Raw genomic sequence first — 27673 nt, forward strand, 5'->3', positions numbered from 1 at the left:
GGGATTTGACTAAAGGCAAAATAGGATCTTGCCCGGGTTCCCGTTGTCCACGGCTCCTCCTCCTGTTACTGCGGGCGTGATTCCTGGGACTCAGGTATTTTCCTTTTGCTGTCCTGCGGCGCAGGCTTTGGCAGAGTTCTGCTGGAGTGCCGCTGGTGCTGGAGTAAGATGTAAAGAAATGAACGGGAGCAAGCAGGGAGAGAGGCGACATCTTCTTGTGCAGGGCTCAACCGTTGTAAACGCGTTGCTATCTACAGCCCTAAGTGCGATCCTTTCCGCCTGCCGTCCGCTTACCGGGACGGGAGATCCGGCTCAAGGCCAAGCTCAGAGCTCGCGTACTTTTTTTCAAATCCTGGTGTTTTAGGCCTTTACTCTCCTCGCCCTCCCCCCCAACCCCCTTTTCCTATTTCGCTTACCCTCCGGTTTTGGAGGGTTAATGGTTTTCTGTCATTTTTCCTTATCCTCATCACTTTAAGTTCTCTTTGAAAACGAACTTGATCTGGAGATAAATCTGTTTTTCCTTGTAGCTAACCTTCTTTCCCTCATAGGTTCTCAAAGTCTAATGCAGTTCCTCTGTGGGGCTCACCCCTTCCCCTCTCCCGCTCCCTCCGCAGCCCCAGCCTCCCTGCAGGATCCTCCCGCGTCTCTGCAGCCTTTCAGTATCCTGGAAACCGAGACTGCAAAGAATTTCAGCTGCTGTTGAAGTTCTTGGCATCACGGTCCTAAGAGAATTCTGCCCTGTAGATTTAGAGTTGATAATAGACTTTTCTTTGTTTTAGGCGAACTGTGAATTTGGTGAGCATTTTTTCCTTCTTGTAATTAAACTTAAGCGGAAACAATTGAAGAGCTGGAATGCCTGGTGTGAGGCTGAGTTCTTTGGAGTGTGGAAGAAAATATTTTTGGGAAGGAATAATACAGTTGCTTTTGAATGACCCAGTGAGAAAAGTCTGTTATCATTTGAAGTCCACAATTTATGCACTTAAAATGCAAGTGTTCCTACCCTGTTCTGTACCACATGTCTCTTAAATACTTTTTTAAGTCTTAGCATACCAAACCACTTTATAAATAATTTTTGCTGGACAATGGAAGTTCAAAAATAACTTCTGGGTGTTGTCTTAAAGCACAATTTGATTATTATAGGTTTTTCTTTTTTCTTTTTCCCCTTTCTTTTGGGAGTAGAGTAAATGTAAATGGGGCTTGTGTAAACATGCATCCTTCTGTTTTGATTTAAGTTCTAGGTTGTTACTTTGATTTTAATTAGTCATTTTGGTGTTTAAATGAATTTGCCTAAATTTGGTTTAACTAAAAAGAAAAAAAATTTTTTTTTAATTTTAGAGGCAGGGTAAGGGCAGGGGAGTGAAAACCAAGAGATGATTTTAGAAGTTGTCAATGAGAAGGAATGTCTAGTTTTCATATTTCCAGTGTAAGAAGTTCAAATTTATACTTTTACTCATGTATGCTCAGACTTCAGGAACTCAATTCAGACTTAACTAAAAGAATGATGTACCCATCAGAATGTACACATTAGAATGCCAGTTTATGTTGGAATAGAAGATAACCCTTTCCAGTAATCAGAATTTTCAGGTTGAAAATCCAGTGCACTCTTTCCTGTATGCAAGAACTTGGGAAGTTGTGTGGTAATCGTGGAACAAAGAAAGTGAACTTGGAAAGTCCTGAATTATATATCATCATCAAAATTATGGTAGAAGCTTAAGAATTACCCCTTCTCTCTATAAAGAATACTTTTTCAAGGGGCTTGGATACTTAAATCAACTAGTTATATCCTTTTCCTTGGAACAAAGCACGGTGAGTTTTCATTTTGACCACTTTTCTCAGGGCCCTGTAGATCACTATGTTATAGATTGCAGTCTATTTTATATCTGTTACCTTTAATTTCCTTGATGAAGACTTGGAAGATGCATTAGTCTTCATGGTGGATGGGACCAGGAAATGGGACCTTATCAGCACCCCATATATTACTATCTTTTAGAGTTATTTTGTGGAAAATAAATTTCAGCCAATTAATGTATATTCTGTTTATTTCTATTATGAAGTAGATTTTTAAAAAATCTTATTCTTGAATTCTAGGAATTGTGTACTGACTAGAAAAGTCTTTTATATTTAACCATATAGAGAGGTAGGATAAAAATTTTTAAATCAAATTCCACAACAGTGGAATACACTATTAGGTGTATTAATAGTACACCTCTGAAAGTTGAAAGGGAGTAATTAAGAATACATTGAAAATAGCAAATTCAGATAAAAGAAGTTAAAATAATAATTTCAAAATAATTCAGTAAGTTCAAGAAAGTTTACTTAAATTAATGGATTAGTTAGTTAAATTAAGGAATGTTTCTGATACATACCTTAATTTTTTGAGCTGAAGTTAAGGTAAACGCAATTGCCCTGAAAGCATCCTTTATTTCCACAGTCAGAATAAAATATTAATTGGTTGGATGAACCACTATAGTTTTTTCCTTGTTCTTACTCAGATTTTACAGACATCCAGGAATATTGGAAACCAGTTTGAATTCTGTAAACTGTTAAGAATTTTGTATAGTTTAAGAAATTATTGTGAAGAATTGCTTTGGAAATGAAAGGTGCTATTAACATTAACAAGTAATTATAATTACACTATTATTTGAGTGTTTGCTGTGTGCCATACACTTTGCTGGGTACTTAATGAATATTAACTCACTGAATCCTCACAACAGTTTTTTGAGTTTACATCATCTACATTTGTACTGTGGCACATTTTGTGGGTGTTTGCATCAGAAAGTAATTACTCAAATGAGTCAATTTAGCTGTTTGCTTAGAGCTTTGGAAAACTTTTGGTGGGGGAGAGTGTTGAAACTATAGGATAAAATTAGATTTTTCCATCATTAATCACTCATATCTATTATTATGTATTATTTGATTATATGTATTTTAATCTTCGTCTTTGGGTTTATGTTCTGAACCCTTTTGGTTTCTTGTTTGAGTCACAACTTTAATAAGGTTAAGAAATTATGAGCTTATTTTTATACATGTAGGATTAAACAGTTTTTCTTGATGTGTATCAGTGTTATATTTCATTTACTTAGGTTTATGCTCCAAATCCATTGTGCATTTCTGAGTCAAAATGCTACTTTTAAACAAAAAAAATTTTTGGTTGCATTTTAAGCACTAATCTGTTTGTTAACAGGATTTCACATTTTTTGTAACCAGTTTTTCAGTAGATGGTTTAATTATGTAACTTAGAGCTTTCAGTGGATGTAGTAGTGGCTTTGGGGACTTACTTTCTTCTGTGTTATTTTGGAGCCTATGATATAATGACTGGTATTATAACAGGCTTCTAATTTTACTTTTGTTTCTCTAGATATAATGAAAGTCAATCTCAGAGAAAAGGAAAATATGCCAACTTGTTCCATAGGCTCACTGTCAAAATTATTATGCCATCATTAGTTGAATTCTTCTGTGAGGAAAATTGAACTGTGGGAAAGAAATTTAAACAATTCTTATTTCTCTTGACCATTTATTTGCTCTCTTTGTAGCAGATGATTGCCTCCCAGCTGATTTCAGCACCACTGTTTTGTAGCTTAGGTGTCAATTAAGTATACTAACTCACAACTTGACCTTTAATAGCTTGATTTCAGAATCTAAAATTGTGAAGCTGCTGTAGACTATGGAATGTTTGATTTTATTTTAAACTTATCTAATGTTATCTTTATATTGTGGATATTTATGTAATAAGAATGTGATTAGAAGTGAAGTACAATGCTATTACCTTTTTAAAACTTTTCAAATGGATACCATTTATTCAATTTTGACTAATCAATCCAGTTACCTGGATTTAGAGTACTCCTAAGTATTTGTTTTATGGTACCAAAATTAAAAACCAAAAAGTATGGCAGGGATTTGGGGAAAGAAGAATCAATCCTACTATTATATAAATAACAGAAGGGAATGATTGTTCCATGGACCTCTCTTTATTTCATTTTAAAGCTCTGATGTATTCTTGTATCTGATCGACATAGTGTGTGTGTGTGTGTGTGTGTGTGTATATTTTATATATATGTATATGATCTGTCCTTTATGGGTTTCTGTTCTGTACCTTTCTAGTTTCTTGTTTGAGTTAAAACTTGAATAAGATTAAGAAATTATGAGTTTTGGGGCTTCACTGTTGGCGCAGTGGTTGAGAGTCCGCCTGCCGATGCAGGGGACACGGGTTCGTGCCCCGGTCCGGGAAGATCCCACATGCCGCGGAGCGGCTGGGCCCGTGAGCCATGGCCGCTGAGCCTGCGCGTTCGAAGCCTGTGCTCCGCAACGGGAGAGGCCACAACAGTGAGAGGCCTGCGTACCGCAAAAAAATAAAAAATAAAAGAAATTATGAGTTTATAAGTGAGGCAGTATAACATAGTATTTAAGAACTCTGGAGACAGAGTGCAAAGGTTTAAATCTTGCCTTAGGCTTAATTTCTCTGTGCCTCAGATTTCTTCATCTGTTATATGGGGATAATAATAATAACGGTGCCTATCTCATGGTGTTACTCTGAGGATGAACGGAGTTAATACATGTAAAAAGCTTAGAACAGTAGCTGGTACATTATGGCAATCAAAGATATTCTAGATGCTCTTTATGGAATAATTTAGTCTTATCAGGAATAGCAACAATTATAAATTGGTTCAGTAAATATTTTAAGCAGGTCAACACTGATCAGCATTGTAATTTTTTTAATGTAATATGTAAAGAACATTGTTCTAAGGTTAAGAAAATATTATAGTCCCAGTAACGTCTTAACTAATTGTGTGATCTTGTTAATTCATCTAAACTCTCTGAACTTCAGGTTCTTCATCTGTAAGTCTTATGTGAAGTTTAGTGCCATATATTTTTTTTATGTCTTTTTTCCTGTACAAAATCTCATAAACATGCAATTGTAGAATAATGTAATGAACCCTTATGTACCTGTCACCCAGCTTCAGCAGGTATCAACTCATGGCATCATATCCATTTCTATCCAATCCCTCATCCTATATTAATTTGAAGCCAGTCCCTGACATCATTTTATCTACCGATATTTCAGTATGTATTTGTAAAAGATAAAAACTCTTAAAAACAAAACTATGGTATTACTGTTCAACAACAAAGAATAAAATAACAGTGATTAGTTAATGTAATCAATAATACAGTCAGGGTACAAAATTCCCAGTTGTCTCCTAAATGTTGTGTGTATGTGTGTGTATGTATATGATATGTGTGTGCATGCACCTGTATGAATCACAGGTTGTATTTGGTTGATAATGTCTTTTAAGTTTATAGTAATCTGTAGGTTCATTTTCATCCTATTTCTTTCCATTTATTTGTTGAAGCCGTCTACGTTATTTATGCCATAAAATTTCTCACAGGATGTTTTTGCTGATTGCATCCTTCTGTTATAGTTTAACATGCTTTTTCTGTTTTCTTTATATCTTATAAATTAATAGTTGGATCTAGTCTGTTGACTACATGTTTGATTTTGGGGGGGGGTGTGTGTGGTGAGTGGGAGTATGCAAAAGTATTTATAGGTGGTATTATGATCTTCCATCAGAAGACCCTGATGTCTGGTTGTCTCTGTTTTTGTGACATTAGCAGCCCTTCATAATCAATGCCTACCTCTATTAATTCATTAAGATTGTAAAATGGTGATACTCTACCATTCCTTCTTTAATAACTGGAGTACTTTTATAAAGAAAAACTTATCCTCATCTATTTGGTAACCCAGTGGTACATTTGTTATAGGAAAGGCATGATAAATGCTTGATTCTTTCCCTTTATTTGCTAGGTTTCAAATAATGAGTTGATTCATTAGCATCCTCCAGTGGTGATCACTTTTTTTAAATTATTGTAATTTTATTATCGTTATAAACTCATGGATTTAAGCATGTCTGCTGTGTTTTAATCAATTGCAGTTACTATAATTGATGATCAGTTTGTCCCATCTCTTTGACTAATGAGAAGCCTATTCAGTTTGGCTCCTAAGTTTTTTATGACCTTAGACATCATTGATAGCTTTATTGCTACCTAGTATGTAAAGATTCCAAATTTATGGTGACATTTTCTGCCCCAGGTCTGGAATCAGCCATTTTTCCAAGGAGTTCTGTTCCCTTGGAAGGAAACAATATTTAGGGACCACATCTGGTGCTAGGAGGAGTGTTCTTTGCTACTGGGTTGGTTGTAATTTCTAGCCCTTTTCAGTAGAGCTAGGAAATACAATTTTTTTCTTAATGTACATTTGTATACCTCATATATTTCATATGTATATACATATGTATTAGTGTATATAATGTTGTTTCTCTGTATATTCTGATATTTTTAATTCAAAATCAGACTACAAGGTTTATATTTAATGTCTCAGTCTTACATCTTTCTCTTCTCCCATATTGAGAATCCCAGATCACAAATGACTCTAGGGACGATAGAATTAGAAATGTCATGTAATTATGCATTGTGGCAATGCACAGTAACAGTTTCAGAATACAAATAACACTCTCACCAACAATGTGATTATGGAAAGTGGTGTAAAAATTTTTAGGGCATACCCCACTAGGGATGGACTATCAAATTACTGTTTTAAGGTTATTTGGAATGGTATGGTTAGGCTACTAACTAGATGAACATTGGGTTCCTTTGCTTCCTTTTATTTTCAAGTTTCTTATGGATTGTGTTTTTAAGGTTTAATTTTGCTTTATAATTGTGTAAAATAATTCCCTAATTCCACAGTCAAATCAATAAATGGGATATATTCAAAGATGTGTAGCTTCTATCTCTATCCTCTCCACTCTTTTCTCTCCCTTCTCTGTTAGGTAACCTTTTAAAAAATATACCATGTAATATTTCCTTTTTTTTAAAAAAAATAAGTAGGTATGTATATTTGTAACCTCCCCTTTCTTAGATAAATAGTGACATACTATACACACATTACTCTTCCTTGCTTGGATCAGGGAGATCCTGCAGAGTTGTATATGCAGAGATTCCTCATTTCTATTCACAGCTGCATAGTACTCCATTGTGTGGATGTGCCATAGTTTTTTTCAGCCACTCTTTGGTTGGTGGGCATTAGAGTTGTAAAATTCTTGGTCAGTTGCCTCTTGGTCTCTCAAATATGAAAGTACAAAAGCATAAGGTATTATTCTTTAGCTTGTACAAATAGACCTACAATTATTACCTTATGCATTTGTCTTTATATATTTTTTGCCAGTGTATTTTTTGGATAAATTCTTAGAAGTAGGATTGTTGGATCAAAGGGTAAATGCAAATGTAATTTTGCTAAACTTACCAAATTTATCTCCAGAGGTCTGTATCATTCAGCATTCCCACAAGGATGTATGAGTGTGCCTCTTTCTTACAGCCTCACCAAGAGTATATTGTCAGGAGAGAATTGTTAACTCCATATAGTTTTAATTCATTTGATTATAACTGAAGTTGAGTGATTTTTCATATACTTAAGAACCATTTGTATTTTTTAACCATCTGTTCATTTCTTCAGCCTAATTTTTCTATAGGGCTAGAGTATTTTAGGAATGTTTTATTTATTGCTGATACATCCTTTATATATATTGTAATTTTTTTCTCAATCTCATTTATACTTTGTTCTTTGCTTATGATTTTTTTAGCTATTCAAAGTTTTTTAATGTAATTGATTTGATCTACTTTTTAACTTACTGCCCCTGGGTTTTGTACCATAGCTAGGAAACTGTTCTCTAATCTCAAGTTATAGAGGAATTCACTCCATTTTATTCTAATACTTGTATGATTCCATTTTTTACATTTATACCTTTGATCCATAAGGAATTTATCGTGGCATAGATATGTGGAAGGGATCTGATTTTATCTATTTTTCTGAGGCTCAGTTATCCCAACATGTTTATTTAAAAGTCCCTCTTTTCCTCACTGATTTTGAGATGCTGCCTTTATCATAAACTAAATTTGCATATATTAAATTATCTATTTCTGTATTTTTTATTTTTCACCATTGATTTGTTTCTCCAAACCATTCTATTTAATCCACAACAAATTATACAGTTGAGAAAGTTCAGGTTTAGAATAAGTAATTTGCCCAAAGTCTACAGCTATTAAGTAGTCAAATGTTGACTTGAACCCACTAATCTCTCTGGCCCTGAAATTCACACTTTTCCTCACTGTTCTTTCCTGTTTTCTATGGTACTTGTTCTTCATTCTGCACAAGGTTGTTACTGAGATAAATGAAACTGCCAGTGTAAAACTGACAAAGGTTAGGTTTTGAAGATTAGGAATTATTGCTTCTGTGAGTTATCTTTAGCCATTTACGGGTAAATAGCTAAGAACCAAGTATAGTCACAGTTGTAATTCATAATTTTGAAGGAGTAACAGTTATAATTTGCTATAATTTTTAAGCAGTTACACTTGTGCTGGAAATATTTTAACCAATTCTCAAACATTAGCATGCATAAAAATACTAATGCATTCTTAAAACACAGATTGCTGCCCCTTCCTTAGTTTCTGATTCCTTAGATGTGTGGTTGAGCTCTAGAATTTGCATTTCTAGCAGGTCCTAGGTGATGCTGATGCTGTTGGTGCAAGGATCGTATTTGGAGAACCATTGTTTTAAAGCTCTCTTTTTTAAAGTTCTGTTAATTTCTCTTAAGTCAGATTTCTTGAGAGAGAAAAGGAGTCAAATTTAAAATGTTAAGAATGATGTTATGGCAAACCTCCAATGTAATTCATTTTAAGTTCCCTATATTTACCTTGCCCTTTTAAAGTTCTTAGTTCAAATTGTTTTGGTTACATGTTAAGAGTATAATCTCTTAAACTTTATTCTCAATACTTAAAGGGATTAAACATCATGTCATTTGAATCCAGTACAATGATAGAAATATGTATGGGTTTTCTTTTATGAAGTCATCTTTACCAGTATCCTTCTTGAGTGGTTTTTAAACCTTTGATCATTTTTATTATTTTGGGGGGTAATAGGAAAGTGAGATAAAGGAAAAATACTACAGAGGGTATAAGTGTAGGGGAATAGCTTCATCGTGGCATTCTGGTGACATTGCATGTGTCCACATAGGCAAAAGCTTGGACTGTGGGACTGAAGCTTATCTGAGTCTTGGAACACCTTGTGATTCTCCTGGAACATGAGAGGATGGATGGTCTTTAAGGAGCTGCTGCAAGGCCATCTCTGACCTACCTCTCTGTCACCCCTGGGAGTCTGCCGTGAGACAGTTTCTCTTTACCTCCCTGGTGTGATGAGGTATGGGACTTTCGTGTCCCGCTGCCCCGCAGAATAGAGCTCCGGAATATAAAACTACTGCTGCTGTAGTTTGGGTTCTTCACAACTTGTATTGCTGCCGTCCAGCCCCTTTTGTTTCTATGTTGTCCTTTTTAGTATGTGGGACAAGGATCCAGGGAGCTTAGTCTTCTTTCACTGTCTGTAAGTAATAAACTGTTTAAATTTAAAAGTGGCTCGCTGTATCTTTTCTGGTCAAATTAGTCAGGTTTTGGCCTTGCCCTGTTTGTATTTATTCATTTGACAGTAAGTAAGCTTTGTTCCGTTTTTGGTGAGTGTGGAAGGGAGTCACATGGGTTTAGCTGGCAAAAACCGAGTCTTCTTAAGGAAGATAATGATAATAATAAATAGCACCTAATGATTATTGAGTGCTATGTGTACTATTTTGTCTGTGCTTTACAGATGAGAAAACGGAGACTTTAAGACCACTTTCCCAAGGTCACATAGCTATTAAATAGTATAAACAATATTGTAACCCTAGGAACCTGATTCCAGAGCCCAGTCTCTTAAAATTATACCATCCTGCATATCTGGATATGTGTCATATATACACAAACATATGTTCTTTTATGTGTTGCATGTGTACATATATATGTGTGTGTATGTATATTTACAAATCAATATTGTAGTATGCTTTTATATCATGTTGATGGTAATTTACCAGTCTTGAATTGGATATACAAAAATTAGTATAAAGGTCTATTACTGTATGAGTTCTATTTATACTAAAAATGAATCTAACCAATAACTCATTAACTTGATTTGAGAATCAACAATTCTTCAATACTTTGTGTGGTCCAAGATGTCCACTGACATCTTGTACAAAGATGGTACCTTGTACAAAGTAGATTTCTTACCCAGTAGTAAGAGATGGTACAACATAGAAAGCAAAATACCTCTTAAGCAAACAACATAAAAAAAATCACTAGTAATAAGATAACTTATTAATAAATAAGATATTTATCATGAGCTTACTAAGTGATAGGCACTATTCTAAGCACTTTATATGCATAAATGCATTTAATCCTCAAAACAATCCTATATTATTGTATTATTACTGAGTAACTTTCACCCTTTGGTTTTTCACATAACTCTCAGATTTCCTTTTTTTTTTTTTTGACTCAACACCCATAAGATGTCTTGAATTTCTTCTCTTCATCAGGCCTTTTACTTTGTTTAGATCCCTTTTAAAGGATGGTACTCCAAATCTGTATTCCAGATGTGGTCTGACATTTGCAGAGCCAAGTGGAATGTCTCCTCTCTAGTTCTGTATATTATAGTTCTATTAACGCACCTTAAACCTCCATAAGATTAGTGTGCTAAAGTATTACTAAAATTAAAATCCCTAAACCCTTTAAACACATCCTACAGATGAGTCTTTTCTCTCTTTTTCTGTACTTGTATAGTTGTTTTGGAATCCACTATAGAATCTTAACATTTATCCCTCTTAAATTTCTTCTTATTAGATGTCAGGTCTTTTGGGATCCATGTTTTGTTAGCTGATGTATTTGCTGTCCTCTGCAGCTTCATATCATCTGCAAAGCTGAAGAGCCTGCCTGCAGTATCTTCATCTAGGCCTTATGATATACCATCAGAAACCTCCCTCCAGGTGGACCTCATTTCATTAAGTAGTATATACTCTGGTGTGGTTGTCCAACCACTTGCTAATTTAGTTAACTGAACTAGCTTATATTTTTTGGTTTTGTTCTCAAAATCATAAAAGCATTATAAAATTCTTTACAAGTATCTAGTTAAACATTGTATATTTTTCTGATCTGCAAGTCTTCTAAATACATCAGAAAAAAAAAAAGATTAATCTGTGACACGTCTTCTTGTTAACTCATGCATCCTAGTCTTAGAGATCACTACATCCTCTTCTAAGTATTCACATTATCAAACCTTTGATCCTTTGTTTTAAAGTGTTATCTGAAATTAACATTAACCTTACCAGAATTTTAGTAGAAATTACACTCTTAGTTTTGAAAATAGTCTGCTGTCTTGTGGCACTGGCAATGATTCAGGGATCTCATTCACAGGTTCTTTTAAATATCTTGGAACATAATTGTTTGGTCTGGGAGAGATGTGAACTTATAAGGTAGCTAGGTCTCCTTTTTTTTTAATTTACTTTTTCAAAAGACTATTTTTTTTGAGCAGTTTTAGGTTCACAGCAAAATTAAGAGGAAGGTACAGAGGTTTCCCATTTACACCCTTTCCCAACACATGTGTACCCTCCCCCATTATCAACGTCCACCACCACGGTGGTGCATTTGTTACAATTGATGAACTTATATTGACATGTCATTATCACCCAAAGTCCATAATTTACCATAAGGTTCACTTTTGGTGTTCTGTATTCTGTGGGTTAGGACAAATATATAATGATACATATCTACCATTATAATATCATATAGAGTAATTTCACTGTCCTAAAGATCCTGGGTGCTTTGCCTATTCATCCTCCGTCCCCCTTAACTCCTAGCAACCATTGATATTTTTACAGTCTCCATAGTTTTGCCTTTTCCAGAATGTCATATAATTGGAATCTTGCAGTATATAGCCTTTTCTGATTGGCTGCTTTTACTTGATAAGACATTTTTTCCATGTCTTTTCATAGCTTGACAGCTCATTTCTTTTAGCACTGAATAATATTTCATGGTCTTGTTGTACCATAGTTTATCCATTCATCTACTGAAGGACATATTGGTTGCTTCCAAGTGTTGGCACTTCAGAGTAAAGCTGCAATAAACATCCATGTGCAGGTTTTTGTGTGGACATAAGTTTTCAATTCATTTGGGTAAATACCAAGGAAGGCGATTGCAGGATTGTATGGTAAGAGTATGTTTAGTTTTATAAGAAGCTAACAAAGTGTCTTCCAAACTGGCTGTACAATTTTGCATTCCCACGGCCATGAATGAAAGTTCCTTTTGCCCTACATTCTGTCCAACATTTGGTGTTCTCAGTATTCTGGGTTTTGACCATTCTAATAGGTGTGTGGTAGTATGTCGTTGTTTTAATATGCAGTTCCCTCATGACACATGATCTTGAACATCTTTTCATCTGCTTAGTTACCATCTGTATCTTCTCTGATGAGATATCTGTTAAGGTCTTTATTCCATTTTTTAATCAGATTGTTACTTTTCTTGTTTAATTTTAAAATTTCTTTGTTTATTTTGAATAACAGTTCTTTATCAGTTGTGGTTTTTTGCAGATATTTTCTCCCAGTTTGTGGCTTGTCTTCTCATTCTCTTGACATTGTTTTTCCCAAAGTAGAAGCTTTTTTGTGGTTTTTTGTTTTGTTTTGTTTTATAGAGACATCCAACTTATCATTCTTTCTTGTGTGGATTGTACCTTTGGTGTCTTATCTAAAAAAAATCATTGCCATACCCAAGGTCATCTAGAATTTACTCCTGCGTTATCTTCTAAGTGTTTTATGGTTTTGCATTTTACATTTAGGTTTGTGATCCATTTTGAGTTAATTTTTGTGAAGGATATAAGTAAGGCCTGTGTCTAGATTCATTTATTACTTTACATTCCAGCACCATTTATTGAAAAGACTATCTTTTCTCCATCGTATTACCTTTCCTGCTTTGTTAAAGATCAGTTGACTGTATTTATGCGGGTCTGTTCCTAGACTCTGTTCAGTTCCATTGGTCTGTTTGTCTGTGCTTTCACCAGTACCGCACCATCTTGGTTACTACAGCTTTATAATAATGCTTGAATTTGGGTAGTGTCAGTTCAACTTTATTCTTCTTTTTCAATATTGAGTTGGCTATTCTGGGTCTTTTGCCTCCCCATAAAAACTTTAGAATCAGTTTGCAACATCCACAAAATAACTTGCTGGAATTTTGATTGGGATTGCATTGAATCTGAAGTGCAAGTCAGGAAGAACTGACATCTTGATAATGTTGAGTCATATTATCCATGAACATGGAATATCTCTCCATTTATTTAGCTAGTTCTTTGATTTCTTTTATTAGAGTTTTATAATTTTCCTCATATAGATCTCGTACCTAATTTTGTTAGATTTATATCTAAGTATTTCAATTTTTAGGTGTTAATGTAAATGGTTATATGTTTTAAATTTCAAATGCCACTTGTTCGTTGCTGGTTTATAGAAAATCGATTGACTTTTGTATATTAACCTTGTATCTTGCAAACTTTCTATAATTGCCTATTAGTTCCACTGTCTTGGGTTTGTTTTTTTTTTTTAATTGTTCTGGATTTTCTACCTAGACAGTCATGTCATCTGCCAACAAAGACAGTTTTGTTTCTTCCTTTCCAATCAGTGTGCCTTGTATTTCCCTTTCTCATCTCATTGTTTTAGCTAGGTGTCATTTTTCATTTCCTTCTCTTATTTTCTGTATCATTCACCTTTCCTGTTTGTTCACTTTTCATCCTGAATAACATCTTCTTGTTGAATCAGACAAATGAGAGTTGAGAGGGGTATGTTTCACAAAACAGCACTTATAATTAAATTAATTGCATGTAAAGGAATTGAGTACTTAAATGTTTATAGACTTTCAGATGAAGTTAATTTTGAACCAGCCTTTTGAAAATTTGAATTGGATGAAAAGAACACGGGAGAGGAGAAAGTTTATAGGCAAAATCTGGCAAATGTAAGAAAATATTTATATAGAGCTGTAGTAATTACATGAGCTTTATTGGAATGAAAGGTCATTATGGAAAGAATGGGAAATAGTGAAAGTGGGGATCATGAGAAGAGAATGAGACTTAAGTGCTGTATTCATAGCACTTCAAGTTGTGTGGAACTTTAAACTTTACAGAACAATTTTCATGTAACCTTCTGAGATAAGTGGGAGGTATTCTTATTTTATGGATGAAAAAATTAATACTTAGATTAAGAAATGTACCAATTCCATATAATAGTATATGACCCAGTTAGAACTAAAACTCATTATATTTCCAAGGTCCCTGTTCTTCGCTGATACTGTTACATTTCTGTTGCCTCACCATAGTACCCTGTACTCATAACTCTTACAGTTTGTTATATGTTCCTGTGCATTATCTAATTTGATCCTCAAAAACCTTGTGAGATATATATAGTTCAGGTATTATTATGATCTCACTTTACAGATAAGGAAAATGAAGATAAGGTAAAGTTAATATGTAAAGTAGCTAGGACTACTTTCTTAATCCTGTCACTTATTTGCTATATCTACTTGCTTTCCTATTGTTCATTTTTCTCTTTTCAGTCTAGATGTTAACTTTTTCCATTAAACTGAGGCTAAAAGAAGTTAAACAAGTTTAAGAGGTCAACACTATAGTAAGTAAAAAGAACAGACCCAGATCTAAACATGTACCTTCTGGTTGCTGTTTTCTTACCAATATTCTGTTCTGGAATAAAGTACCTACTGGAAGACCAACAAGTTTCTTGAGACTTGTCGATACCCTGATTGAGAATTATTCTGTTAGATGTGTGCAAGATTAGTTGGAGAGATCAGAAGTGGAGGCTGGTGATATCAGCTATAATGTGGTCATGTTAACAAAATTTGTTAATGGACATAAAATTCAAATGAAACAAGTGTGAAATGATGATGTTCTTAATGAAGATAAAAGTTTTAATATTTGTATATTTGCACTTAAAAATGCATAGGAATGAAGTGCTATACTCTCCCAGTCCTACCAAGATTTATTTTATTTAATAATGTTCAGAATTTTTAAGTCTATTTGATAATACTTTTAAAATAGGAACCAAATTTTCTGCTTTTTAAAATTATCCCCATTACTTGTATTTGAGGTATGAATGAGACAGGAAAGAGTTCATATTGTGTAGATGTCTTATATTCCTTTCATCTATTCTAAGCAACTGCTATGAGCCATTCTGAAGTATCCACGTGTTGATTTCTTATGGCTGCTATAACAAATTACCACAAACTCAGTTGCTTAAAATAACAGAACTTTATTCTGTCACAGTTATGGAGGCCAAACGTCTGAAATTATTATCACTGGGCTGAAATTAAGGTGTTGGCAGGGCTCTGTGCCCTCTGGAGGTTCTAGGGAAGACTGTGTTCCTTGCCTCTTCCAGCTTCTAGTGGCTGCCAATGTTAATTGGTTTGTGGCTGCATCAGTCCAATCTCTTTCTCTGTGGTCAGATTACCTTCTCTTCTCCTGTCTGTGTCAAATCTCCTTCTGCCTTCTTACAAGGTACATGTGATTGCACTTAGGGCCCAACTAGATAACCCAGGATAATCTTCCCATTTCAAAATCCTTAATCATATCTGCACAATCTTTTTTTTTTTTTGCCATAAAAGTACCATTCAAAGTTTCCAGGGATTAGGATGCAGATGTCTTTTGGGGGAACAATTATTTAACCTACCCCAGTCCTTACTGCCTCTCACTTTTTCTTCTTCTTTTCTTTCTAGTCTCTTTTCTTCTTTTCTATTTTTAATCTTGTTCATCTTCCAGAAGCACGGAGTGTGCTTAATATCTATAATAAAGGAGTTGAATGATTGTTAACTTCCCTTCTAACTCTAAAAGCCTCTGTCTAGTATTTAGTATTTAAAAAACAACAAACATGCAGATAAACAACAAATCTCAGTTATTTTGTGCTACCTGTAAAAGTAATCATTTGCAAGGTTATTTTGAAATAACTATTCATGCTTTTTGTTTTTCTGTAGATGGACCACACATCCCCGACCTACATGCTTGCTAACTTAACCCACTTACATTCTGAACAACTTCTACAGGGCTTGAATCTTCTTCGTCAACATCACGAACTCTGTGACATCATTCTTCGAGTAGGTGATGTTAAAATCCATGCTCACAAAGTGGTACTTGCCAGCATCAGCCCATATTTCAAAGCTATGTTTACTGGAAACCTTTCTGAAAAAGAGAACAGTGAGGTTGAGTTTCAATGCATTGATGAAACTGCTCTCCAGGCCATTGTGGAATATGCCTATACAGGGACTGTTTTTATTTCACAGGACACAGTTGAATCTCTCCTTCCAGCAGCAAACCTACTCCAGATAAAACTTGTCCTGAAAGAATGTTGTGCATTTCTTGAAAGCCAACTTGATCCTGGTAATTGTATTGGAATTTCTCGCTTTGCAGAGACATATGGTTGTCATGACCTTTATTTGGCAGCCACTAAATACATATGCCAGAATTTTGAAGCAGTTTGCCAGACTGAAGAGTTTTTTGAGCTTACGCATGCTGATTTGGATGAAATTGTTTCCAATGACTGTTTGAATGTAGCTACTGAAGAGACTGTTTTTTATGCACTTGAGTCTTGGATCAAGTATGACGTCCAAGAACGCCAGAAATACTTAGCACAGCTACTTAACAGTGTACGATTACCATTGCTGAGTGTTAAGTTTCTCACTAGATTATATGAAGCAAATCATCTTATTCGTGACGATCGCACTTGTAAACATCTTTTGAATGAAGCTCTGAAGTACCACTTTATGCCTGAACACAGACTGTCTCATCAGACAGTCTTGATGACACGACCTCGCTGTGCTCCCAAAGTACTTTGTGCAGTAGGAGGAAAATCTGGACTGTTTGCCTGTTTGGATAGGTAAATAGAAGGCTTTTAAAGGATTGATGCTAATAGATTTTATACTCTTAAAATTTGCTAATTTATTATATTTTTAAAATAGTTTGATTTTCCTGTTTATTTGCTTCTTTTTGTTGTTTTCTTTTTAAATCACTTACCTGATTATTTTAATCACATTGTCGTCCATTCTCTACAACACTCTCAATTTTAAATACCTCTCCTCCCTCCCAGTGCACAAACTTTATCCATCCTGGTTATTCATGAACTTTTCTTCCATTTTATGCCCTTTTTTCCTTTGTGAAATCATTTACATCTTTCTTTATATGAGTCAGACCAGGTCAGAGGGGATTTATTATTGCTAGCTATATCAAAAAATGCTAAAGAGGAGAGCTAGGAATTTGTGATGAGAGCAGACTGGGACAAGAATATGTTTGAATGAATACAGTTAATCAGAGTAACCACCAAAAAAATAAAAAAAACAGGATATTGATATAAATCATGGACTTTACATGCAATTTATTTTCTTCAGCGTAAATATTTTTTTAACAACAGTAGTAAAAAGTGCTTTCTTTTCTGATAATTTAGAGTAGGAGTTGTCAGACTTTTTCTATAAAGAGCCAAATAGTAAATATTTTAAATTTTGTCGCCGTCATATGGTCTCTGTTGTAACTACCCAAGTCTGCCATTGTAGTGCAAGAGCAGCCATAGGTAATACATAAACAAATGAGCATGGCTGTGTTCCAATAAAACTGTACTTACAAAAGTAGCTGGTGGGCTGAATTTGGCCCATGGCCATCATTGATTTAGAGCATTCTACAAGTAACTTTTTTTGTTTGTTTATTTGTTTAATTTTTATTTTATATTGGAGTATAGTTGATTAACAATGTTGTGTTATACAAATAACTTTTATACATTGAAAATATAGCTGGATGTTACCTTCCTTTTCCCTTAAATGGGATTGCTTTATGAAAACTTTTATGTTTAATTTATTTCTTTAATATTTAATATTCTAAATATTAGAATAAATATTAGAATATTTAACATTCTAAAATATTTTGAAACATTGGGTAGATTGCATTTCTTTCCTCCAATAGGAGGAAACTGTTGATGTTTTATCAATGTCAATTGATATGTCCTTTATCTTTTAAAAAGTCTCAGTGTACATTTTAATTGTGGTCTAAAACTAGTATTGTTGAGATTGGGCTAACAATAGCTTTAAAGTTCCCTTGTGCCCCTCCTTGATGCCATCTCCTTCTCTCCCCCAGAAGTAACCAGTATTCTGAGTTTTTAATGTATTATTCTCTTGCTTTTTGTTATAATTTTACCACATATTATATGTGCCCCAGTATATAGTTAGGTTTTACACATTTTTATGTAAATGCAGTGGTACCATGTATATTCTTCAGAGATGTGTTTTATCATTGAGCAGTAAGTTTATGAAATTGAGATTGCATGAGGAAATAATTCATTTAGTTTCGTTGGCGTATGGTATTATAGTAGATGGACATAATACAACATTTTCTTTCTACTATGAATATGATGACTGAAAATTAATTGAAATGTTTCACATATACAGAAAAGTCCACAAATTCCAAGTGTACAGCTCAATGAATTATCACAAAGCAAACATTACAAACCATTTCAAGAAAAGAACATGAACAACACCCAGAAACCACCCTTAAGGTCCCTCCCTGTCCTCCCCAAAGGTAACCACCACCCTCATTTCTAATCTAGAGATTAGAAGTGTTTTTGAACTTGATAGAAATGAAACTATACTGAATATATTCTTTTGAATTTGGCTTGTTTCCCTCAACATTATATGTGTAAGATTCATCGCTGTTACATGTAGTTGTAGTTTGTTCATTTTCATTGCTGTATAGTATTTTCTTATATGATATGCACAATTTACTTATCCATTTTATGGTTGATGAAAAATTTGGATTGTTTCCGGTTTTCAACTATTACAAATAATGCTACTGCGAACACTGTTGTACATATACATATGTGTGCATTTCTGTTGGGTGCATATCTAAGAATGGAATTGTTTTGTCATGGGGTGGGTATACCATATCTTATTTATCCATTCTCCTTTTGATAGATGACTGTGTTGAGCTGCTGTAAACCTTTCTCTATTTGTGTTCTTTTGCAAAACTGGCTGTGATAGGCATTCAGTAGAGTAGATACACAGGAATGAAATTGCTGTATCAGAGCATACGTGTATCTTCAGTTTTGCCAGATATTGTTTATGGGCCATTTTGATGTTTTAAATTTAATTTTTTCTGCTTATTCTTTAGTGTGGAGATGTACTTTCCTCAGAATGACTCTTGGATTGGTTTGGCACCCCTAAACATTCCTCGCTATGAATTTGGAATATGCGTTTTAGACCAAAAAGTGTATGTTATAGGTGGTATTGAAACTAACGTGCGTCCTGGCATCACTATCAGAAAACATGAAAATTCAGTCGAATGCTGGAATCCTGATACAAATACCTGGACTTCTCTTGAGAGAATGAATGAGAGCCGAAGTACCCTTGGAGTAGTGGTACTTGCAGGAGAACTTTATGCTTTAGGTGGTTATGATGGACAGTCTTATTTACAATCAGTAGAGAAGTATATTCCCAAAGTAAGAAAGTGGCAACCTGTGGCACCAATGACTACAACAAGAAGTTGTTTTGCCGCAGCTGTGTTGGATGGAATGATATATGCCATTGGTGGGTATGGTCCTGCCCACATGAACAGGTATTTAACTTAATCAAGTTGTATATGCTTGTAGATTTTTTAAAGTATCATTAACAATGATTTCTGGATTTTAAACAATTTGTGTATATGAATGAACTTCCCTTTTTAATTTTTAAAGTAATATTGATAGACATTTGGGAAACTTAACCGCTCCACAAGTATAATTGTAATTGGTTTACATGGAGATTTAATACAAACTGAAAACTCAAATCCCTTTTATTAAATTTTACATTCATTCATTCAATATAAATGGACTAGATTTTAGAATTCAGAAATCTGAAAATAAGATGAAGTTAGATAACTTTAGATTTGGGGTGGTGTGTGTATGTATAAATGTGTGTGTCTGTATGTGTGTGTATGGATGGATGATCTGTTACTATGTTGTTTAGTAGAATAAAAAAGTAGAAAATGTAATTTCTATATGCTTACACAATATTATAACACATCATAAACTTTAAGCCTTATTTAAATATTCCGTTCTGGATTCTTATTCTGTAATCATACATGTATCATTATGTATCTGAGCTGTGCTGAAATTTAAATGTGAGATTTCTGTATTTTATAGTATTCTCTGAATAAAGGAGAAATATATATATAAGAAAAACAAAAGCATAAAGTGCTTATATGGAAAATTAATCATAATTCTGAACCTTTGTTGAAAGTCGATCTTCCAAAGATTTTATCTCTAATAGTATTATATCTCTAATAGTGGTATGTGTTTTATTTATCGTGAGCATTTTAATAAAAGAGAGTATGTGGTGGTTTGTTAACAGGCTGAGAAAGTAATGACACAACAGCATTTCATCTATAAATTTTTATTTCTGTGTAGGCTAAATTTTTCTCCCTTTTTATTGTTCCTTTAGTTGAAGGAAAAGTATTTGGGACCCAGACATGCATTTCTAGTTTTTGAAAAGCTGCTAACAGAAATTTCTAAGATAAAAGGTTAAGTACTTTAATTTTGAGATAATGCTTTTGAAGTTTGAGTTCTTGTTACAGTTTTTCACAGGATTTTTCTTGTCTAGTGATTTTGCTCTAACGGTTTTTATCCTGGTGTCCTTTCAGAAATAGTTGTAGTTTAGTCTTATAGTCTAGTCTAGTCCCTATTCTGAACTTACTCTCAAATGCTTTAGGCTTTCTTGAGAAGTTAGGTTAGGACCAGAACAAGCTCAACCAACTTGCCTTTGCACCCCTTCAGGGAAAGTGTAGGCTTAAAGACCTTCTGGGATTTTCCAGGAAAGCTTATTTGGAAATTCTGATTTGATTTGAATTTCCATAATGCAACTTGGAAATGCCAAGAATTCTCTGGCATACAGACTTTATTTAAATCTGTGAATTCTCATAAATTACTCTGATTATTATAATCATTACGATAATCATTATGATTAGCCGGTTTTTGTTATGAAGTATGTAGTGTTTGCTTTACAGTTAGTCACCATGAATTCACCTATAAGAAAAAAATTCCTTTTCTTTCCTTCTCTTCATCTTCCCTTTTCCTTAGCTGTGTGGAAAATCCTTAGTATCTTTAGGAACCATCTATATTCAGTTTGTGATTTTCAGAGTCCTTTCACATGCATACTCATTGGACTTTATTCATGAATCCTTGAGGTTATATTATTCCCATGTTTACAGGAAATGACTTATCCAGGAGAAACAAATCCAAAGTGATAGGTCTAAGTATGTAATATTAGTACTTGAACCCAGATTTTCTGACTTCAGATGCTCCATGCTTTTAATACACCTTGCTGCTTGTACAATATAATAGAGTAGGGTATGGCTATTATTGCACCAGTCTACAAGGTAAGCTTTTATCCCTGTGATTTTATCAGCAAAATCTGAACATTTGGGACAAACTACTCTTGTTTTATATCTGTCCGTTTGCACTTTTAAAACTCTGGTGGGTTTTAGTTGCTTTAGTAGGAAGAGTGACACAAAGGATATGTGAATTAATTCTTTCTTTTGTGAATATTTGCAGTGTGGAGCGTTATGATCCAAGTAAGGACTCCTGGGAGATGGTTGCATCTATGGCAGATAAAAGGATTCACTTTGGTGTGGGTGTCATGCTAGGCTTTATTTTTGTGGTGGGTGGACATAATGGTGTTTCACATTTGTCAAGCATTGAAAGATATGACCCTCATCAAAATCAGTGGACTGTGTGTAGACCAATGAAAGAACCCAGAACAGGTAATAATAACATACCAATTTCTAAACATATAGGACAATATTTTTTATAGTGATGTTCTTGAAATAGTAGTTTCTTGGGATATAACAGTAAGAGTATTATTACTTGTCCAGAAAAAACTTTTCTTGTGATAAACTTGACTGACAACTTGATTAGACAAAACTATATAGATTTTTTTACTGTGATTTTAATATGCCAATGTGCATATTGTTATTTTTTAAACTTCTACAACACATCTTGAGAAATGCTCATAATAGAAAGTATCTTATAGAAGCTCTTTGTGTCCATGTAACAAATGTAATTGTTTTATATGTTACACACACACGTGCACACACACCCAGGATCCTAGGGTTGTTCTATTTTGTTTTTTATTGTACATCAGCAGTCTGTATATTACTTTCAAATGTTCTCTCCTCCTAAAGGGGTATAGTTATAGTTGATCTAGAAAGAGTTGGGTTTCAGGTTTCATAAAGAAAAACAAATACACCTTTGAGGAAATTATCCTTAAACCCAAACTCAAATCACATTATTTTAAAAGGAACGTTTTAAGTTACTGGTGGAAATGCTTTAGGAGTATTCCTTGCATTTATGATTAAAGAAACTCCTGAAAAATAAACATACGAAGGAAATTGAAAGGCTTGTTTACTAGAATTAGTTTCTGTGGTACCATTGAGAAGGAAAACCATAAAACAATGAAAATGTAAAATATTTGGGTAGCCTTGTTCTTTTTAGAACTATATATATATAAAGTAAAATTTTTAAGCATAAATTATATAGTTTATATATATATTTAAAATTTTAACACATTTGAAAACAAAAATTAATGAATTTTGAAAAATATAAATATAAATTGAGAAGAAAGCATATGGGAAGATATATACTACATTCTTAATATTTAACTGTGGTGGAGAGAGGGAGAGTAGGATTGAGGAGAGATGAAGGAAGGCTTCAGCTCTTTTACATATACTAAGGGATTGTTTTCCACTAAGCACATATTGCTATATTGCTTGTATAATTAATAATAGGTTATTGAAATGTATTTTAAGAAAACATTTAAATGCAAATTTAATTTAGTGCGAAGTCTGCTTCATGGTTAACATATTTTTTTCCCCTATTTTTACCCACCTTTCCTAGGAGTTGGTGCTGCAGTAATTGATAACTACCTTTATGTAGTGGGTGGTCACTCAGGGTCTTCCTATCTGAATACCGTGCAGAAATATGACCCTATCTCAGATACATGGCTGGATTCAGCTGGCATGATATACTGTCGCTGCAATTTTGGATTAACTGCACTTTGACAAGTGTGGACTTGTGGAAATAGCGTAGTGATGAACCTTGTGCTGCATGAAAGGATGCCCAGTTTTCTGAAGCCCAAAAGCTACATTGCTTCCTTTTTAACTTGAAATGGCATGAAGACTCAAAGTTTTGTTGGGTACTTTGAACTGACAAGTAGCTTTGGTTGCTCTTGATTATACAGTGAATCGATAATCCAAGAAAAAAAAAAAAAGGAACGATCTTGCCAATTGAATTGTGCACTTTTTTTCCCTAATACTGGGATAGAATAGTTTTATGTTCATAAGTGTACATGTGGAGAAAACCTTGCTGCTTTTTAAAAAAAAATTAGCTTTCTTCCCCCTCCTTGTTCTGCACCGTTTTTTACCGGGATGAGAGATACTTAGATGCTGGAGTATACTGAGTGACTAGACAGAGTGCTGATACTATCTGTTGGATATAAATTCATATGCTTCACATTTTAAACAAAGGGCTGCTTTTTTTTTTTCTGGTACTTTTAAGAGTTGTAAATTACATGCCATACTGAGTCACCTGGATATTCTTACTGCTAAATGGCTTTAGGGCTGGGGATGTAATAAGTTTGCAAGATAAATGCATTTACTGTCATGATTTCGGGTCCTATTTTAAGCAATCAGATACTTACTGTGTATGCCTTTTTTAGATGGGCAGGTTAATGCTGGATGAATTTAGTTACCCATCTATGGTATGCTAAGCATGGATAGAAAGAGTTAAGCATATCAGTTTCAATTTTTTTTTAGTAGTCTAGCAGGCTTCCCAGTGTTGATGTAAATATTTGACAAATGTTTAGTACCACTCTTAGTGCACATTGAGTTTTTTCATATATGCTTACAATAATTTTAGTTTTTTTAAGACTTTTGTTTGCTTTTTCAAAGTATTCAGATATAAAAATGGTGCTAACTGTAGGATCTGTAACAAGGCTATACCAATGTTCTTTTGGATGTTAAATATGAGATATGCATGACATGTTTTGATAGTATTTTTCATTTTTACCAGCTTGGTTCATTTGTGCTTATTAAAAATGTTAGTGTTTATACTAATATTTACATCCAAAAAAACATTCAGATGGCCTGTTATGCTTTTCATGGTTCCTGAATAGTGATTTAAAGAAAGATACATTTTATCTTCTTTCTTCTTGTGCTAGATGTTATATGCCCTTCTTAAAAACAGAAATATATGCATTAAATATAAAGCACTAGGCAGTTAAGCATTATTTTGTACATTTCTTAGGTAACTGAATATTTTAAAGTTATTGAGGAAAACTGGAACTTGATGTTTACTTGAGTAATGGTTCTAAATTCAGTTCCACTTTGACTAAAGAAACGATCTTTTAAAGCAAAATTGTTTGCTTTACCCAGGTGACAGCTTATTTAAAAGAACTGGTTAATTCATTTTGTTTTGCATGTTTTAGTAAATGTCTCTTAATCTTGAATACATTACTTTGCATTTTATTAGGATGTTGGTACTTGTATTTTTGGTACTGTAGTCATTTTGCTTTCCTTCCCTTGATTTTTTCTTTCTCTTTTCTTTTTTTTTAACTTCCCACTATCTCTTTATAGTCTCTACAAAACTATATTTGTTTCCTAAGAAAAAGTTCATATTGCATTCTTAAGTGCCATAATGTTCAGAACTATTGTTAAGAAGCCATTTGTAATTATAAAACATAGGTTCATTTCTTAGCATATATGTTATATCTTGAAAACTATTTATAGCCAGGCAATTTTCAGTTTTCCTTGTTCTTCCATAAACTGCCAGTTGTAGACTTAAGTATATACTGCAAAACTGTGTGAACTCATCTTTAATCATATAAGTAGTTTCATGCTTTATAAATATTTGCACAGATTATAAAACCTTGCAAGTGATTTTTAGTCTCTTTCTAATTAAGAACTCAACAGGAGCTACTAATAATATTGACAGTCTGAATATTTTCTATGTTGCTTGTTTGAATAACTTAATGATATATAGCAATAACTTTATAATCGATTTGAATAAATCTGTTGAATAGAAACAAGGTGCACTATTGTGATTGGCCTAGACTTTATTTAAAGAAAGCAATTTAAAATAGATTCCATCACATACTTAATTTTAAATCCCCATCTCAATTTTCTTTCTGTTTATATCAATCAGAAAGAATTGTTATTCTTGATAACATTAACAATGTTAATTATTAAATACATCCTATTACACTGTTTTTAAGCCCCTCTCCCCAGAAGATAAGGGAATTTGAAAGACTATAGAAATTTATTTTAATTGTAAACAGATCTATACTATACATTTTATTTTCACAATGTTTTCCTCACATATCATTCCCACTATCAAATTAGTATAAAATATATAATCATTTGGTAAATTAGACCAAAGACATAAGTTGATCATTGTTTTGGAAGAATCCAAATTTCATCTCAGTGAAGACTAAATATGAAACATTTTGGGCAGTAGTAAGAGCAATATACTAGAGAACAAATTATGAAACCCTGTGAAAGGAAAAGAAAAAAAAACCCCAAATTTAGAAATATTTATTTTAGGTTTGCTAAACCTACTTAATTGTGCATAAGAACCAGAGGTATTATGACCTGACAGCTGGTAACTTTACAATAGAGCCTTCTCATTCAGCTTGTGAGAAGTTTCATCATGAATACTTTGCTAACAAATTGTGAATTTAACACCACATTTCTAGTGTTAACAAGGTTCGAAATGTTTGATTAATGTTCCCAGGGTTAAAGATTTTAGAAATAATTTTATATACTCAGGCAAGGAGGAGAAAGCTATTTAAGATTGCCCAGAACTATTTTGGAAAAAAGTAACAGTGGGAAATAGAAATTAATTTAATCATTTAGAAGATAATTGCCTTCTATAATTATGTTATGAAGACCTAATCTGTTAGAAATGTTTGGCTATTTAATATTTGTTAAATATAGTAATAGAACTCAAGTGATTTTTAATGTAACCCAAAGGATAGTTATATAAATTCCATATATTATTGATAATACTGTTTTAAACATGAATGAATATTACATTTTAGGACGTGGTATCAAAGTAATAGGAGAATGGCATTAGGTTTTTGTTTTTGTTTTTCGCGGTACGCGGGCCTCTCACTGCTGTGGCCTCTCCCGTTGCGGAGCACAGGCTCCGGACGCGCAGGGGCCCAGCCGCTCCGCTGCACACGGGATCCTTCCGAACCGGGGCACGAACCCGCGCCCCCCGCATCGGCAGGCGGACTCCCAACCACTGCACCACCAGGGAAGCCCTGGCATTAGGTTTTGAAAAATTATTTTGATAACTTGACAAATATGGAGGGTCTACTATATGGGATACTGTGCTAGATGCTATGGGGGCTAGAAATATAAATAAGATATAGTCTTTTCACCCAAAGAGTAAAATATAGTAAGGGAGACCTGTACCCAAATAACTATTATGGTAAAGTGTGAATCTAATTCCTTATTTCCGACATCATGAAAAGTGATTGGAGATCCAATTTATGTATAAACATTTGTGTCCTCTAGCGTCCAATTAGGTTTTATTGACATGAAAGAGAATTATTTAAAAGCTAATATTTATAGAACTCCAACTTTCCTAAAATTGGATAATATATTTTCTAGTAGAAAAACAGAATTATAGAAACTTAAAATAATATTATGTTATCAAGGCTCTGGCTAACATTGAAGGAAATATATGTAAATATAATGCTGTTTGTTTTCAGTTTTGGTGTTTGATTTCTGGTATTGTCACCGAAGTGCTCATTTTCAGGAAAATCAGATTCTACAATAAATACACTGCTTAAAGTTCAATAAACTTGTGATAACCTCTATAACCTCTGTAGTTTGAAAGTTAATAACTTATAAAGATGTCACACGTCAAGTTAACATCCAGTTCTACTTCTTAACCTTTTTTTTTCCTTTGTAAGACAGCACTTTAGTTAGACATGATTTAATTAGATACAATTATTCTGTGGCTGGATGTTTATTAGATTTTCACTTACAGTATATTGACTCAGTATTGATTCACATTTGAAGAGTGAGGAATACAATAAATTTTAAATATTACAGGTTTACAGGTTTTCTTCCTGGTGTGAATATGGAGTCAAAAATCCAGTTTACATCTCTGCAGAGAGAAAAATTGTTATCCATATCTTTTTATTTTATACATATTTAACTAGAGATAATTTATTGTTAATTTTGTCAAGTTATCATGTGTTAAGTCCCATTTATTTTAAAATCCTAAGCAAAAAGTTCCAAGTTTGCCTTAAAAACGAGTGAAATTAAAGAACTGGATGATAATGCCTATATTTTTGCCTTATGAATTGTGCTGTATCATAAACCAGAGATGGTTTTGATTTTAACAGGATTTTGAAATTTTGTAGATGTAGAGTACTAATATCTGTACTCTCTTGCAAAGAATGTGATCTAGTTGTGGATTATGTTAATGTTTAAATGTCTTTGTATATGTATTTTACCTCTGAATATGTATCTTTTTAGCATCAGGGTTTTATTTTTGTTTACATAGTAAAGTGGCATTTAACTTGTTGAAGGTTGTGTTCTTTTGTCTTTTATTTTTAAAGTTCTTTGTGTGTACTATTGTGGTAATGCTCTGTACTGAGTATGGTTAAATTTCATTTAATGTGAAATATTAAAAATAAATTTGAGAAACAA

General features: G+C 33.6%; 1 protein-coding gene across 2 annotated transcripts; it reads left to right on the plus strand.

The window, feature by feature from the left end:
* On the plus strand, positions 1-27673 carry KLHL28 (kelch like family member 28). Of its 2 annotated transcripts, none has more exons than XM_060142967.1 (5): positions 1-94; positions 15919-16817; positions 19091-19534; positions 21507-21715; positions 22848-27673. In XM_060142967.1, exons 2-5 carry the CDS (start codon positions 15919-15921, stop codon positions 23009-23011), a joined length of 1716 nt encoding a protein of 571 aa, XP_059998950.1. In that variant the 5' UTR covers positions 1-94; the 3' UTR covers positions 23012-27673. The 2 variants fall into 2 exon arrangements, with proteins under 2 accessions (XP_059998950.1, XP_059998958.1); XM_060142975.1 differs by lacking the exon at positions 1-94 and adding an exon at positions 212-335.

Source organism: Lagenorhynchus albirostris, chromosome 1, assembly GCF_949774975.1.
Source record: "Lagenorhynchus albirostris chromosome 1, mLagAlb1.1, whole genome shotgun sequence".
NCBI classification, from domain to species: Eukaryota; Metazoa; Chordata; class Mammalia; order Artiodactyla; family Delphinidae; genus Lagenorhynchus; species Lagenorhynchus albirostris.